The sequence below is a fragment of the Peromyscus eremicus genome, chromosome 12 (assembly GCF_949786415.1).
Source record: "Peromyscus eremicus chromosome 12, PerEre_H2_v1, whole genome shotgun sequence".
Classification (NCBI taxonomy): domain Eukaryota; kingdom Metazoa; phylum Chordata; class Mammalia; order Rodentia; family Cricetidae; genus Peromyscus; species Peromyscus eremicus.
Genome location: NC_081428.1, coordinates 7,616,274 through 7,633,789, shown reverse-complemented (window position 1 = coordinate 7,633,789; position 17,516 = coordinate 7,616,274). Strand labels below are relative to the sequence as shown.

The 17,516-nt window shown below is 40.9% G+C and overlaps 1 protein-coding gene across 4 annotated transcripts in view; it reads right to left on the bottom strand.

The window, feature by feature from the left end:
- Positions 1-16,312, bottom strand: part of Synj1 (synaptojanin 1) — a 77,122-nt gene extending 60,810 nt beyond the window's left edge. Inside the window, exons 1-2 of one of the 4 annotated variants that reach the window (XM_059277653.1) lie at positions 16,179-16,312; positions 15,135-15,280 (exon numbers count right to left, since the gene is read on the bottom strand). In XM_059277653.1, coding sequence (XP_059133636.1) covers positions 15,135-15,280; positions 16,179-16,276 — 244 coding nt within the window. In that variant the 5' untranslated portion in view covers positions 16,277-16,312. The other 3 variants (XM_059277652.1, XM_059277654.1, XM_059277655.1) reach the window with 3 other exon arrangements.
- Positions 16,313-17,516: the final 1,204 nt, after the last annotated feature.

Below are 17,516 nucleotides of genomic sequence, written 5' to 3'. Positions count from 1 at the left end.
CAAGCTTCCTCCTTGTAACCTCACTTTTGTCATCGGGTGAACTGTGCTCAGCTAGCTGGCAGCACAGGCTAAGGCAAATGACTCAGTTAACTAGTACCATCGCATTCCCTAATGAGTTCATAATTAAGAGTGGGCCTTTCTCTAACCAGTATGAAATGGGGGTGGGGAAGAATTTTAGCATGCTACTAAAATAATAGGGAGTTGTGTCTTATTCCACATTCCTAGATGTCCTAGCATTATATTGCTCCACGTGTTTACAGAAGTTATGTTCAATACAAACATGAAATTTTACAACATAAATTGAATTGTTTTCTAAAGGAAACCAGATTTGCCTTCCTTAAATACTATACTTCCTCATTCAGGGTACCATGGGTGGGGCTGGGAGTTTATCTCAGTGGTAGAGACCTAACACTGTAGACCAGGCTGGCCTCGAACTCACAGAGATCCGCCTGCCTCTGCCTCCTGAGTGCTGGGGTTAAAGGTGTGTGCCACCACTGCCTGGCTGATTTTTGTATGTATACAAGCTGGGCAGTGGTGGCACACATCTTTAATCCCAGCACTCGGGAGGCAGAGGCAGGAGGATCTCTGTGAGTTCGAGGCCAGCCTGGGAGTTCTACGAAAGGCTCCAAAGCTACACAGAGAAACCCTGTCTCAAACAAACAAACAAACAAACAAAGTATGCATGTATGTATACTACACACAAAAACAAATGTTCAAAAACACTTGCTCTGTTTCTCATGGCAGAAGATGTGGTTTCCAGTCAGATAGCTCTACAGAGTTCCCATGCTGTGTGAATTTAAAGTACCACTGCTGACATGGTAATGTAGGAATTCCTGATGTATTAGTGTCAGCAGCAATCATCATGTTCAAAGACAGCAGCCAGAAAGAGTTAAAAGAAAATGTAATTTAATATTAAGTCATTAATATTAAGTCATTCCCTTTCCACAACTTAAATTATCATGAAATATTCCCTAATAATAATAAATACTTTCTCCTCAATTGTACACCAAATAAATAACTCAGGCCCAATAATAATCCTTCTATTACACTGTCATCTAGCTCAAATATGCAAACAAATGCCAAGCTGTTTAGTTATCTGTACTTTGGAATTATCTTCTCAGAATACACGTGTGCATGCCCTAAAGTGTGCACGCCGCACGCATGCGCGCGTGCGCGCACACACACACACACACACACACACACACTCTTAGACTAAAGGAAAGGAATAGATGAGATTGCATTTTTCCTGCCAAGGTTTTGGCTTTCCTTTTAAGCTATTACCAGCAACTTTAAAATAGTATTGCAGCTGAAGTACTTGTTTATTATCTCTGTGATTATTATGACAATAACACTAGGCCAGGTGCTTGTATGTATTATTCAATTTTCACAATAACCCAAGAAACAACGCTACAATTTCCATTTGACATATGGGGAAATTGGCTTAAATTGGCTACTAACTTGTCTTAGCCTAAGGAGCCAGCATTAGAGAGAACGGAGCTTTGCTGGGCCTGGTGACTCACACTTTAATCCTTGCACCAGGGAGGAAGAGGCAGGCCAATCTGGTTTCTAGGGTCCCAGGCTAGCCAGGGCTACATTGTGGGACCCTGAAAGAACTACCTACTCCCGCCCTTGTACTTAGAATGGGTTCCATTGTTGCATATTCAATGGTTCTGGAAAATGTAGAATACAAGCAACAAAGGAACAATAATATGCTATTACTGCCCGAATAGGCCTATAGACTAGAAGTTCCATAAGGAAATGGGCATTTTATAGTCTCAAAGTCCTCAAAATAATCATAAAGGATGCCTGGCAGAGCATTACCTTTACCAGCTATCAAAGTGAATACCGACAGTAATGAGACAGTTTAAAATGGCGACGTGACTGGAAAAACACCAGGATCCCTCTGTAACAACCCTGCTGAGGGTATGCACCAGTGGAAGCACCACACAGCACGGAGGGGTGTCCTGTCCAACAGGATCACTGCTCTTCGCCTTCTGAGTGCTTAAGGTCCTGAGTGTCAGAGACTACGGAGTTCTTCTAGAGTTGGAGATCAAGACCTGACTACTAAATACACTGTTCACATCTGAAATAATTAAAGTGGAACAGGGTCTGAGCATCAGCAATGGCCAGTATCACTGCATACTTTCACGCAGGAGGATGTCTAGGATCATGCAGGAGGATGTCTAGGAAACACATAGTAAAGTATCTGGGGCAACAGGGTATCATGTCAGCAATCTACTCTCAAATGGGTAAGAAAATATCCTTTTTTACTGAACTTCAACTTTTCTGTATGTTCAAATTGTTTCATCTTCCTAAATTTAGATAAATATCTCTAAATGGCATCAATAAGATAAATTCTTACGATATCCTATTTTCCCTTTGTAACTTTCTTTTTTTCAGAGACAGTCTCACCATATAGCCCAGAATAGTCTTGATTTCATGATCTCCCTGCCTCAGCCTACTGAGAGCTGGTGTGAGCCACCATGGTCATACATTGCTTTTAAGTGGGGAAATAGATTTCCTTATTTTATTAGATCTTCCAAGATAGATGATACTCGTGATCACTGTGCCACTTCCCTGACAACCTCATTTTAGAAAATACTGTAAGAATCTTCCACTATGAAGAGATTATCTGCAGTAAGAACACTTACACCATATTAAGAATGTGTGTATGACCTTTAGCTAAAGCACAGCACTTGAGAATGTCTTCCCCATCTCCCTTTCCTTCTCACTACCTCCTGGCACGCCAGGCTTCAGCCAGAATGAGTAATCTGCTGTCTACTTGCCCTGCATTCTCTTCTCTTCCTCTGTTCATAGTGTTCTCTCCATCTGGAATAGCCACTAGTCATCTTGCTATTTTCAAATAGTACCCATCCTTCAATCTCTGAGCAAAATGCCACTTCCTGGAGTTTTGCCCTTATCACCCAATTAAAAGTAAATCTTTCCTTTTATTCTGTATTTCAGTCACTTGTATACTAATAGCAACTGAAGCCAGTTTGATTTTTTCATACCTCAGTGTGACACCAACCTAACAGACACTGAACCTCACAGCTCCACTGGATCCTCACTTCACAGACAAAACAAACCGAGAGCTTACTGCACACAAGGGCGTGTTTTGCTAACTTTAAAACAATACATTTTACAAAAAGCTTTCCCTTCTCAGGAAAAAATCCCAATGTCTTCATTGCGAACGATCACATTTAACAATCCTTAGTGAGGTCTAGAAAGTCTCCAGGGTGATGCATGAGGGTGGGCATAGGAAGGTGGGTGTGGAGAACACAGGATTGAAATAACTGCCAGCCAAGGCTTAGGTAGCAGGGTTCATGAAGCAGCAGAGAGGAAATCAAGGTTGGGAGAGAGGTGATACAGAAGAAGAACAGTTCACTTTCCTGCCCCAGTATCCACTGCATGCTCACTGCGAGGAGTAAACTGTCTTCTGTGCAGAAGTTTGTACTCTTCCCCTTCTAATGATGGTGGTAATTAAACAAACAAAACGCTAGGAAAAACAAACCTTTTTATGAGTTACTGATTTCTAAACACAAGTGGGTCTGGATATCCAAGAAGCCCATTGTTTTAGGGTTGACTCTGAGCAATCAAGATTTTCAGCTGTTCAGCTAAGGTAACTACCAGGCCTTTGCCTTTGTAATTCACGTGTTTAAAAAAACACTTAAGCAAAAGCAAGTCTTGGCTTCTAAGGTATGACCGCCACCATATACCAGGGATAGACAGTAACTAAATCCCACAAGGGCTTATTTAAAGGGAACAACTCTTTTTCCCATGCCACAATTAGCTCTATCATTAATTTGGGTCTAAATGTTTTTCTTAGGCTTCAAACATGAAAATATAGGTTCCTAAGCACACAGAGCCACCTTATGAATAAATCTAGCTCCTCTGTATTTTGTTACTTTTTACATCTATATTTCAAGTGTTTCCTCACATCACTAACACTAATAAATACCTGAAGGCTTTCAGATCTCCCCTGCTGGAGAACATGTCATATCAATAAGGTCATAGAACAGAATTTTAAACAAGATAAGTGCAATAAACACTTATTCTCATGAAAACATCTTTGAGGCACCAGGGCGATCTGATATATTAGGTTTAACAAATGAACAGAGAGCTCATGGTGCACCCCAACAGCCCCTGCCTTAAGAGGCTGGGGCAGCAGGCTCATGGAGTTTAAGACAAGTAAGGCTTTGCCTCAGAAAATCCACTAATAACAAAATTCAGCCCATATCTTTTAAAAACACTGAAATATTTATGATGCATAAAATTCACATCTTCATTGCAACTCATTATCTAAAATAGCAAATAACAAAACTGGTATGTTACCCTAGACTAAAACATTAAGTTACTTGTATTTAATCAAAAGGCATTTAAAGGGTTGAATTAAATGTAAACTCTAACTTTCAATGAATTATAATAATTCAAACTAGATAAAGCTACTCAAGAAGGCCCTGCTACCCAATGTAAACATTCTTGTGGCTCAAACCTTCCAGACTGGGATTAGATTGTACTTCCCCAATTGAGCTAGAAGATCAAGCAACAGACTGTGGGTCAATAAAGCACAGAGCACGGTATCAAGTGCCTGTAATTCTGGCATTCCTGAAGTCTGAGAGAGGAGGATTGTGAGTTTGAGGCCAGCAGGGCTCAATGGAAAGTTCCACACTACATAGCACATACTAGGCTACACATCAAGATCCACTCTCAAAAAGGCAGGGCGTAGGAGTTGCAAATTAGAATGCTGCTCCTAGAATCACAATTTGCCTGTGGTTACATGGGTGGCAATTTGTGGTCAGCCTATTTGCATGTAAATAGCACTTTGGTATAGAACATCCAGAGGGTACTAGAGATCATGTATAGTCCAAGCTTCTCATTTTCAGAAGAAAAAGACTAGCAATTATCTGATTCATCCAAGATCATATGACTAGCTAGCAGTGAAGCCCGTTTCCACTTCATCACACATAAAACGAAAAAATTTATAAGGTAAAGATTTTTTTAATTAAATTTTTAAAAATCAAAATTAAAATTAAAAAATCAAAACTACAAATGAAAGACATGAAACAAACTACTGTTCTATATAACCTATGCAACCAAATATTGGCAACACTTTAAAAAAAAAGCTTCTATTTACTCAAAGTATTCAGTGAACATCTACTATGTACCAGGCCCTTGCAAGATTCTAGGTTCCTGAAAGGACAGACGAGGAGGGCAGTCATTATATAACCAAGCAATGCTACATCCTGGCAGACTGCGAGGCACGGTAGCAATGCCTGTCAATGCAGTTTCTTCAGCAGCAGGCTAAGACTGAAGGATCAAAAGTTCAAGGCAGGTGTGGGCAATTTAGCAAGAACCTCTTTCAGGATAAAAATGTAAGAGGACTATGAATGCAGCTCAATGGTAAATGCCCACGGCTCTGGGCTCAGTCCCCACAACAACAAACCAGTCTAATGGAGTTCTAATCCACTACTGAGGTACTAACATACTGGATCCACGGTGTCATCCTACACAATTAGCTCTGTCTGTATCAGTCCCATGCAGCTTCCCAACAACTATGAACCTGACAACTAAGCTTTTGACCCCATTTTCCAAGAGAATCATTAAATAAGATAGGTCAAGACAGTTTCAATGTTGACCAGAAACAAACAACTAACAAGTACTAATGAACAAGTAACCAGAATCCACTTAGTATAAGATTAATCCTGTCTATACTGCAAACATGGTCCACAGGATATTAAAAGACTGTTAGTCTATATTTCAATAAAGCAATTCAATAGACTCCAGCAATACTGTGGTTACTAGAGAACAGGGTAACACAGAACCCACAATAAATTCTTCCCATTAAGAACTAGTTTCTATGAGGAATACACTTTATGCATTAAGTCAGACTTCTAAGAAATATACACATATGAAGACTACTGATAAGGAACATTAAAGAGTATATAACATTGAATATACAGGAATACGAACAGAGAATAACTTAATTGGAAATGTGTTTGTTTTTCCTTCCAGTTGTTCAGCTCTAGTTTAGCTGACAAAAAATAAAACACAATCCAGATATGGGAGCTCATGCTATAACTCCAGCACTCTGGAAGCTGAGGCAGGAGAATTACCACAATTTAGCCCAATGAGTTACAGATCAGACCAGTCTGGACTACAGTGTGACATCCCACATCTCAAACAAATCAATACACACAAAGATAAAACACAAATCCTTATTAATAACCATTATAAACTCAAATAAGCAAATCAAAACACAATGTGCAGTAACTTGTCAAGCCACGCCTCTTTTCAGTAGTCCAGCTCCATGGCTAGCCCAGTGTGGCAGTCCCGAACACCTTAGTGCTGCCCTCACTCCCGAAGCTTCTTTCACAAGGCCACTGCTTCAGACTCACTGCAGCAGACCACCTGAAAAACACAACTCACTTCTCTGCTACCCAGCACACCGAGCTCCGACTTTTCCAGCTTTTGAATGTGTCGGGAGAGCCCACCCTTTTCTTCGGTGCTTCCACAGAGCCCAAGTGGGTCGTTTGGTTCTGTTTTTCCCCTTTCGGTTCATGCTGTTTCTCTATGTTCTCTCGCTTGGACTGCTTCTAAGGAAAAGCACAAGACCGCTCTTGCCTGTTACTCTTTTGTTTGTATAGGCATCCCTTTTTCCTGAGCTGCTTTAAAGATGTTTCTCTGTAGCTGAATTAATTTGCATCATGGTGTCGTTTTCTTCATGTTTCTTCCCCCTGGTGGTCATTTAACTTCTTAGATGTGTAGATTTACAGTCTCCACCAACTTTGGTAAATTACCAGCTGTTATGTCTTCAGACATCTTCCTTCCCTCTTCCTTCCCATCACACATGTATGTTAGGTCACCTGAAGCTGTCCGACAACTCAACCACACAACTTATTTATACTGGTCTTTTTTTCCTCTGTGCACTTCCTTTGGATAACTTCTATCTTTGGGTCTTTAAGCTATTCCAACTATTCTTTCTGTAGTGTTCAATACATGGTTCCTATCAGTGTATAATGTCATTAGATATTGTCATTTTCCCTTTGAATAACTGATGTGAGTCATGTTTTTCATCTCTTTAATATGCTCATACTTTACTTCTTGAACATATGGAATATATTTTTCAAAGCTGTTTCAATGTTCCTTACTAACATTAACACCTGTTTCTACAGATTGACTTTTCTCCTCATTAAGAAGTATATTTTCTGCTTCTTTGCATGTAAAATAGCTTTCAATGTGAGTATGGGTTGAATGATATGCATGTATCATGTAACACATAAATTTTGTCTTATGCATATGTGTGTGTGTATATATATATATATATCTATATAGACACACACTTGTATTTTTTAAACTTCTGAGAACAGTTGTTTGAAACTTAAAATTATTGGAAACTGTAATCTGGGAAACAAAAGCAGATCCTTTGGGGTATTAAACTGCGTTAGGTAGGACCAAAGAAGAATTTAGTCTAGAGCTATTTTGCTCCATTAATGAAATAATACCCTCTTAAGTATTCAATCTGATTTACTTTTCGATATCTGAAAACCATCTTGTGCACTTCTTTTAGTTTGCTGTTGCTATTCTCAGATAGGAGGCAACCTCCAGGTCCTACTACTCCAGCACAGTCAGAAGCAAAAGTCCGGTTTGTATTTCTGGGCTATTTGTGTTTCAGGCCAAGTTAGACTATCTAATGGACCCAAGCTCATGTAATACAATGCTACCTAACAGGGCTCTACTGTTCAGGGAAGAGGCTCCATCTTCCTTCTTTATTTGCCCACAGCAAAGTTAAGAGGAAATGAAAGCATGTGGGAACCAATGACTTGTTCCTACACTTGTACGCTCTTCCTGCTGCTGCTCAGACTCAGGCCTGGGCTGACTTTTATCTTATGTTGATGTTAAAGGTACTTTTTACTTTCTATTAAACATGTACATTCCAGTTTTTTTATAAAGAGAAAATAAATGTCACAATTTTAACATAAGCAAGAGCAAGTCTAAATTTTATTTGATACTTAAAAAGTCAACTCTAAAGTCATTTCTTCCCTCACATACGTTTTTTCAAAAACAGCCTACTGCAACTTATCTAAAGGGCAGCCTTGTTGACTGACAGCATTTGGCAATTTTAAAAATGCACCGCTTGTCATTGCTGCTTATTATACTTGGCATCCAAAATTTTACAAGCTGACATTCAATTTGTCCCAGCAAACAACTGTGTTCTTAATGACCTTACTTTAAAATCTAACCATACTTCTATATACTAACAGAGTAATAGTAGTTTATAGGCAAAAATACAAATTGATTGACTCTCTCACTAGAAAACACTGCCAACTTCACTTTTAACTGAGAACTTTTCTATGGGTTTGCCTTTAATCCCAGCACTCAGGAGGCAGGGGCAGGCAGATCTCTGTGAGTTCAAGGCCAGCAGCCTGGGCTACAGAGTGAGTTCCAAGAAAGGCACCAAAGCTACACAGAGAAACCCTGTCTCAAACAAACAACAAAAAAAAAAAGAAAGAAAGAAAAGAAAGAAAGAAAGAAAGAAAGAAAGAAAGAAAGAAAGAAAGAAAGAAAGAAAGAATTTTAATACTATTTCCAGAATAATCAACAGCCAGCAGATGTGCACATTTTTAACCGGTTTGGATGCCCACAGACAAGTCTCCTTGTCTTGGCCAAGCTTCTCTCAAACCAAGCTCAAGAGGTTTCCCTTCAAGCAGGCAGAATCACAGGTGTGTACCACCATACCTAGTGCAAGTCTCTAAAATACAGAAAATAAACTTCATCGAAAACGACACCAGCCAGACGGTGGTGGCACACACCTTTAATCCCAGCACTCGGGAGGCAGAGGCAGGTGGATCTCTTGAGTTTGAGGCCAGCCTGGTCTGCAAAGTGAGTTACAGAACAGCCAGGGCTACACAGAGAAACCCTGTCTTGAAAAACAAAAAACCAACCAACCAACCAACCAACCAACCAACCAACCAACCAAACAACAACAACAACAACAACAACAACAAACAAAGAAAGCAAACAGGCATTCTGTGGTATGTGTATGTATACACAACGGAATGCCATTTGCCACAAAAAGGTACTGTCATCTTCACAGCAGGGAAGGACCTAGAGAAACAATGTGAAGTGAATAGGAGAGGAAGCATGACCAACACTAGATGACATGATCTCACTCATTTGTGGAATCTAAGAAAAGTCAGTGTCACAGAAGCATGAACCAGAACAGTTACCAATGGCTGGAGAGGATGGGAGTGATGCTGGGCAAATTTGTCTGTGGATACAAAGTTAATTACTTAAGAGAAATGAGTTGTGTTGCTTTATTTACACAGCAGGGTAACTGCAGTCAATAATAATGTATATTTCAAAATGGCTATGAAAGATTTTGAACGGCTCAAAAACAATGAATGTCTGAGGCCATGAATATGCTTAATTACCTTGATCTGATCATAACTCACTGTATACATATATAGAAATACCACACTGTATACCATAAAACTATACAAATTATTATATGCCAATTAAAAATTAAATTGGGCAAGGAATGTAGCTCAGTAATAGAGTGTTTGCCTATAATCGTGAATCCTGGGTTCAATCCCCGTCAATGCAAAACAAACAAACAAGCAAGCAAAACCATATGTGTGTGGGGTGTGGGTATGTGTATGTGCGGCTGCGCTTGCCTGCATAAGTACATATGAAAGTCAGAGGCCACACGTCAGATTTGTTCCTCTACCTCTCACTGCCTTATTTGTTGAGACAGCATCTCTCTGAGGCCAGGGCTCGCTGTTTCAGCTGGCTGACTAGTCATCCCCTGAGATCTGCCTCTCTCCACTCAACACCCAGCCCAAATCTTAAGTTGGTGCTGGAATCCAAACTCAAGTCCTCACAGTCGCTCAGCAAACACTTTATCCACTGAGCCATCTCCTCAACCCAATATACTATATTTTCAAATAGACCACTTGGAATCTGTCAGTTTTCTAACGTAGGTTAGTCTTTCCCACTAATGTCAATCACCTAACAATTACGTGTTCCTTAGTGGTGAGTAAAATATTGTGCCAAGCATTAGGAATATAAACCTTAAGAAACATGTACACAGTTCCATGTGATATGAAAACACTATTGAAAATGTCATGGAAAAATTACCTTTTGGTTCAGCCTGAGGGCTTCAAGAAAATTATAAGCTCCATAATACACAATAACAGCATTATAATTCTGGAAACATGGCTATTTTAGATAAAATCTATAGGTCAAAAAAAGTGACCTCTCATAGCAAGGTACACTAAAGTTTTGCTCAGAAATTATCATTCTGATGCAACTACGAGAATCTTTGGAGACAGAAGCCCAGGTACCAGTGTTTGTGAAATCTTCCAGATGATTATGTTGTGCAGCTTAGGCACAGAAATCATTGGCTCAGAGTAGGACACACTGGCTTAGCACTTAGGAGGCTCAGGAGTTCAAAGGTCATCTTCAGCTAGCTACACAGCAAGTTTGAGACTAGCCTAAGCTCTGAGAGACCTTGTCAGAAAAAAACTAAAGCAACCCAAAACATCAATAGCTGATTAAGTTGGTGCAAGTCTAAAGAAAATGATGAAGATTGGTAAGTCCTAGTACTGTGTGAAAACACTGACACCATCTCCCGGAACAGAAAGTGTGGAGGGAGGTTAAGGAAGACCTTGATAAACAGGCTGAAGAGTTTAAATTTTATCTTAAGAAAACAGGGCCACACTCTGACGTACAATGAAAACCACTTTAGAGGACATTTCTTGCAGACTGATAAGCAGGAGGCCCTGAAATACACAGGCTAAGAGTGGTGAGGGTGAAGAGAACACACCCATATCTTCCAGACAGTTCCCTGAATACAACAGACATTATACAGGACAACATCTGCTGTGGGATGTCTTTCTGTATGCTGTGAATATGTGTTGCTCTGATTGGTTGATAAATATAGCTGCACTGGCCTATGGCAAGGCAGCTTAGAGGCAGGAGGAAAATCCAAGCAGATATACGGAGAGAAGAAAGGAGAGGAGGGGGAGACGTCAGCATCAAGATGCCAGCAGACTGATAATGCCACGGCCACATGGCAACTTACAGACTAATAAAAATGGGTTAAATTATAAGAGATAGCTAACAAGAAGCCTGCCATAGGCCATGCAGTTGGTAACTAATATAAGCCTCTGAATGATTATTTTACATGCAGCTGTGGGCCTCAGGGCCGGGCAGGAACAGAAACTTTCTGACTACATTTGGTGCCAACCATTTAGGAATTGGTCTTACAAACATCTATCTTGGTATCACTCCAACCTGAATACCAAATTAATTTTTTTGTGACAGGCTATCGCTATGTTGCCCAGGATAGCCTCAAATACAAGATCTTTCTGCTTCTGCCTCCTGAGTGCTGGGGTTACAGATATGTAACATAATACTAGTACCTAACTTATTTTATAAATCAATTTATCTAAAAAGAAAAAGGTTAGCTCTTAAAGATTTATATTTTATTATTGCACAGTAGAGTACCTACAGGTAACAATGTTCTATATATTCTAAGAAACTAGAAAAAAGGGTTTTGCATATTTTCACCATACATGGCAAATGTCCAACCCATTTCAACATTTTATATAATGTACAAATGATTTGAAACATCATGTGTTGTAGCTATATATGTAATTTTTATGTTTGTTATATATCAATGAAAAAGTCAAACTAAAATATATTTTAAGTGTTGCTGTAGAATTTATAGAAAAGATAACACATCCAAGAGAATATGTATCCACTTATGTTAGCTTTACAGAGAGAAGCAGTATTCAAACTTTAGTGTCCTCTGAGAATTACTTACATAGCTTAAATCCAATGAGGACAAAATTAAGAAACAAGCTACAGAGGTAGGTTGGTGTTAGAGTGCTTGCTTAATATGCAGTACTTAGTTTTAATTCCTAAACCATGAAAATAAATATATATTGTTAAGCAAATATCTTAATATTATTCCACCTCATAATTAATGCCCCCAAATGGATGGTTTAGAGACTTTTAAAAACCATTATCTGAGCCGGGCGGTGGTGGCGCACGCCTTTAATCCCAGCACTCGGGAGGCAGAGCCAGGTGGATCTCTGTGAGTTTGAGGCCAGCCTGGACTACCAAGTGAGTTCCAGGAAAGGCACAAAGCTACACAGAGAAACCCTGTCTCGAAAAAACCAAAAAAAAAAAACCAAAAAAAACAAAAAACAAAAAAACCGAAAAACATTATCTGGCATAAAAGATAACTACTAGAGGTTTTATAAGTATGATTATTCTTGGGTTTTCTAACCTTACCATATAGCAATTACTCTGAAAACTACAGGTAAATTCATAATTTGTAAGCTCCATGGTAACTTCCCATTGCAATTATGAATAACTACAATTTAAAAATATACTAGAATTTAGACAACATTAATAAATCAGGTAATGTCAAACAAAACACAAGCAGTTGAAAAACATTTTATATTACTAGCCAAAGCCCCCAATCTCATGTTTTTATTTCAATATTCATTAGTGTAAGCACATCTATAGTATGAGAATGTACGCTAGCTGGATTAACACTGGAGCATGGCACTTTCATTTTATTAAAGCATAAAAACCAATTTGGAGCAATGAAGTTCATACTGAATATTACTTAAGCTTTTTCTTGGGATGTATCTAGCCCTTTGCCTCTCCCTTCAAACCATGTTACTGTATGCACCAAAAACATATATATACATGTATATATATATATATATATATATATATATTTGTATGTATATGTTATATACTGATCTTTGCTTGAGAGTTGTTCATTATGTCACTATTATTTTTCCCTACCAGGATAAAATTTTACTATTTTAGCCAGGTTACACATGAACCAATCTGAAAATCATATATGCATGGGTCAGGACATTATGCTCTTTACTTACTGAGTCTAAAGAAAGAATAATACTTAAAATATTTACAGATTATATTAGTAAATGTGTTTCAAACATTATTGTATTATACACACACATATATACACACAGCAATATATAATATATATTATATATTAAATACACACACACACAGAGTATGCATGGAGGCCAGAGGTTGACATCAGGTGTCTTCCTTTATTATATATTCATTATATATTAAATAGACACACATACATACATACATACACACACACACACACACACATACACACAGAGTATACATAAAGGCTAGAGGTTGATAGCGGTGTTTTCCTTTATTATATATTAAATAAACACATGCACATATATATATGTATATATATACACACACACATATATATAGAGAGAGAGAGTATACATGGAGGCCAGAGGTTGATATATTTTTTCCTTTATTATATATTAAATACACACACACACACACACACACACACATACACACACACACAGAGGGAGAAAGAGAGAGTATGCATGGAGGCCAGAGGTTGATAACAGGTTTTTTCCTTTATTATATGTTCATTATATATTAAATACACACACATACATACACACACACACACACACACACACACACACACACACACACACAGTATGCATGGAGGCCAGAGGTTGATATCAGGTCTCTTCCTTTATTATATATTTATTATATAATAAATACACACAGGGAGAGTATGTATAGAGGCAGATATTGATATCAAGTGTTTTCTTTTACTGCTCTCTATATTATTTTTGAGACAGACTCTTTGCCTAGAACCTGGCAGACTAGCTGACCACAAAATCCCAGGGCCCCTGACTCTGCTTTCCCAGTTCTAGGATTATAGGCATGTAGTGCCAGGCCAGGCTTTTAGGAGGGTGCTGGGGATCAAACTCAAGTCCTCATGGTACATGGAAGCATCTCCCAGCCCAAACACTAGTTTTAATTCATATAATATGATCAATAAACAATCTGAGAAAAATATAACCAAGAGAACTAGGGATGTAGCTCAGCTGGCAGAGTGCTCGCCTAAGATACACGAAGCCCCGAGTCAATCCTCAGCACTGCAGAAACCTAGCACAGTAGTGCACACCTGTATTCCCAGCACTCAGGGTATGGAGGCAGGGGGATCTGGAGTTCAACAGCTTTGGCTATAGCATGAAGGGTCAGGCTATAACAGATTGCTTAAAAAATAAAAAAATAAAAAAAGGAAAAAGAAAAAAAACAATCAATCATAAGAACAAATAGTTATCATTAGAAAATCTGTTTAAAAAAAAATCATACTTGAGAAAACCCCAAGCTAGGGTTATCTTATATTCTTATATATAAGCCTGAGTCTTATATTAAGAATGAAGTATGGGGTACATTGAGAGGTTCTCAGCAGGTAAAAAGAATTTGCCACCAAGCCTAAAGAACTGAGTTCTATCCCTGGAACACATATAGGAGGAGAGAACCTACTCTCACAAGCTCACCTCTGAACTCCACGTGCCCCCCACTTACACACAAATAACTAAATGTAAAAAAAATTAAAGAATAAAGCATAATGTTAATTAGTATTTTATTTTCATCCATCTGCCACAAATTATCCCAAACTTTATTGTGTGTGTGTGTGTGTGTGTGTGTGTGTGTGGTACAGTAAGAAGTCCTTTTCTTTAGAAAGCAATCAGTTTGCAATTTTTACTGGAAATATAAACACTTAGGCTGGAGAAGTCCATCAGTAGTAGAACACTTGCCTGATCTGAATCTGACCCTCCTATATCACACATGTTCAGAGGGGCACACCAACATATAAAAAATAAAAATAAAAAACAACAAAAATAAAGGGTTTAACATAAGATACACAGAAAAATATCATGACTATTAAAACTGACCTGCAAAATTCTGTGCTTTACAGGTATCAAGCAAGCTGTCTTATTGGGTTAATGTGATAAGACATAACTGCAACAATATTTTATAAAAAGATACACTTCTGGAAGCAGAACACAAGGAAAACAAAATCCTATCAGCAAAATCTGCAACCTCCCCAACCACCATCCCCCCAAAGAAAAACCTAAGTCTGAGTTTACAGGAAATAAGGTTTCATTCAAATTAAGTCAAAGAATAAATCCATCAGATAAAATTCAGTAAGAAGGCTTCCAAGAATTTTTTTTATAAACTGTTAAACTTGAGAGTTACAAACCAAAACAGAGATCATAATCAGGCTAAAACACGTGACTTACAGAGCACAGCCACAGCCCCAGACTCGAACATGAGACATTCTTCCTTATGCCTAGTTTCCACTATGAGGCTGAACGGTGGGGGATCCAATTTGTGGTAGATTCGAAATCCTTTGCTGAACGCCATCCTCCTCTCTTCAGACGCAGCCCTGTGAAAACCAAGCCGAGTCAAGCGAATGGACTGCTAGACACCCAGTGGTCCCTCCCTGCCAAGTTTGATGGAGGTGGGGGTGGAGAAAAAGGGAAATCAGGGGTGAACGATTTATTCCAAAAGATAAGGCGTCACCAAATTTTTGCCAAAAGGCAAAAGGAAACGCTTCCAATTCTCAAGATACAGCAAGGCAAGGCAGGGTTTTAGCACTGTTGGTCCTGGTTTGGATGAGGTGAATTTCCCATTTATGTTTACCCACAGGGAAAAAATCAAATCGGGAGTGTATTTTCAGTTGGGGTTGTTTATCAGCTTCCTTCCTGCTTTCACCATTTGTCACTACTGGAAGGGAACTGATGGGGAAACTTCAGGTTGATCCTTAGGCGGAAAAGGCCAGGAGACGGGAGGGAAGGTTAACCAGGCTGCCTCAAAGCTCCCGAGGGGGCCGGAGGAGGGTAGGGATTATTATCACCCCGCGGACTCTCTAGGGCGGCGGCGAAGGGCAGGGAGAGCCGCACAGGTGACCGCCGCCTCCCGCCCAGTCACGCAGGTCCTGGTGACAGATGGATCCCACCGCGGCTCGATGGGTTCCGTGGTAGCCGGGGAAACGGAGGCACCGGACAGTCCAGTGCCTCCATTATGCGCCTCAAGAGATGCCCCGGAGCCTGCGCTGACGGGGTTCTTTCCCGCCCGCAGGGTGACAGCCGCTGTCACGGCAGCCACCCGCCGCCCGGCGGTCTCCTCGCCACCAGCCGCTCGCGCCCCGCAGCCGCCTCTCACCGCTCACGTCCCGGCCGCGACCGCCGCCACCGCTCAGGAAACGTCCACCCGCCGGGCCGGCAGCCGCTGGGTCTAGCCGCGGCCGCTCCCCGCTCCCCGCCCCCCGCCGGCTGCCTCACCTCTTCCTCCGGCTCCTCCTCCTCCTTCTCCCGCAGCCGCCGCCGCTACAGCCACCGGAGGCGTCACTTCCGCTCCAGCAGGCCCAGCTCTTCCGCATTGCGCCGCTGCCGGGGGCGGAAGGCCCGCCCCTGAGGGTGAAGGGGCGGAGCTGCTTCCGCCCACGCGGGGCCGTTCGGCCCGGCCGGGCGCCTGCGGGCCACCCGGGTCCTGCAGTCACCGCGACCTGGGTCCCCGTGACGCCTTAGTCAACGCGGGAGCGGACGGGTCGCACGGCAGGGGACACCGGCAGAGAGAGGGTCCGGCCTCCTGGCATGGAGTCCTCGGAGCTCGCCAGCCCTCCCCGCGGGCAATAGGGAGGGACTGCGGGAAAGAGCTGTGGGGGCCCGAGTTGATTCGTGCCCGAATCGGGCATCGGGACCACCCCCCTGCCGCCTCCGCGGACCCGACGGGCGGGCGAGGGGAAGGGAGGGCTGGGCGCTGTCTGCCAGCAGCGCGGGCGGGGCGGCTCCCGAAGAGCTGTCCATGGTGTCTGCAGACAGGGAGGCAGCAGGAGACTGTTCCCTGACTGTTCTATGCATTCTTGGAGCTCCCTGAGCTGTGGAAGAGTGCTCAACTAAATGCAGTGGAGGAGCTCAAGGCAGTTAAACAAAACATGGCTGTCACTTAGTGATTTGCCAACCGTGGAATTTTATAACTAAGGGCATCACACGGTTTCACACCTTCTTTTCTCAACACATGCCTATGATTTGTGTCCGGCAGAATTATTCGGCTTCTACTTAAGAGACAAAAATGGAAGAAAGATGTAGTTAATAGGGCTTTAGAAAGGAATGGAGAACCCGAGGTACCCGGCATTCATGTTTCACTAGCCTCTTCCCCTTTTTGTTTTTTCCCCCAAAAGCACAATATGATGCGTTGCACAAAATCATTTCCTCTATCAGGCGCTATCATGTGACTTAACATTTCTCCATTTTATCGAAGACAAATCCACCCTGGTTTCAAAATACTAATAAGCAAACTAAACACAAGCCATCTCTAGTCAAGGAGAAACACACTTGAATTTAGTTCTGAGATCTTTTCACTTAGTCTCCGTAGAAAAGCTTTTGCTTTTTGTTGTGGTTACAGTAACCACAAACTTACACTGATAATTAAAACGCTTGAGTGGACTGTGGTTAGTCATTTTCCTTTCAAGAAGTGTCCCTTTCAGGTGGGGACAATTCTTCAAAGAAAAAAAGTTGGTGAGAATGTGATGCCTGTATATGATATGCAACAAGAACAACAAAAAGTGCTCAGGAGTTACTGAATTGTCCCTTGGAGGTAACTTTATTTTTTGAGACCAA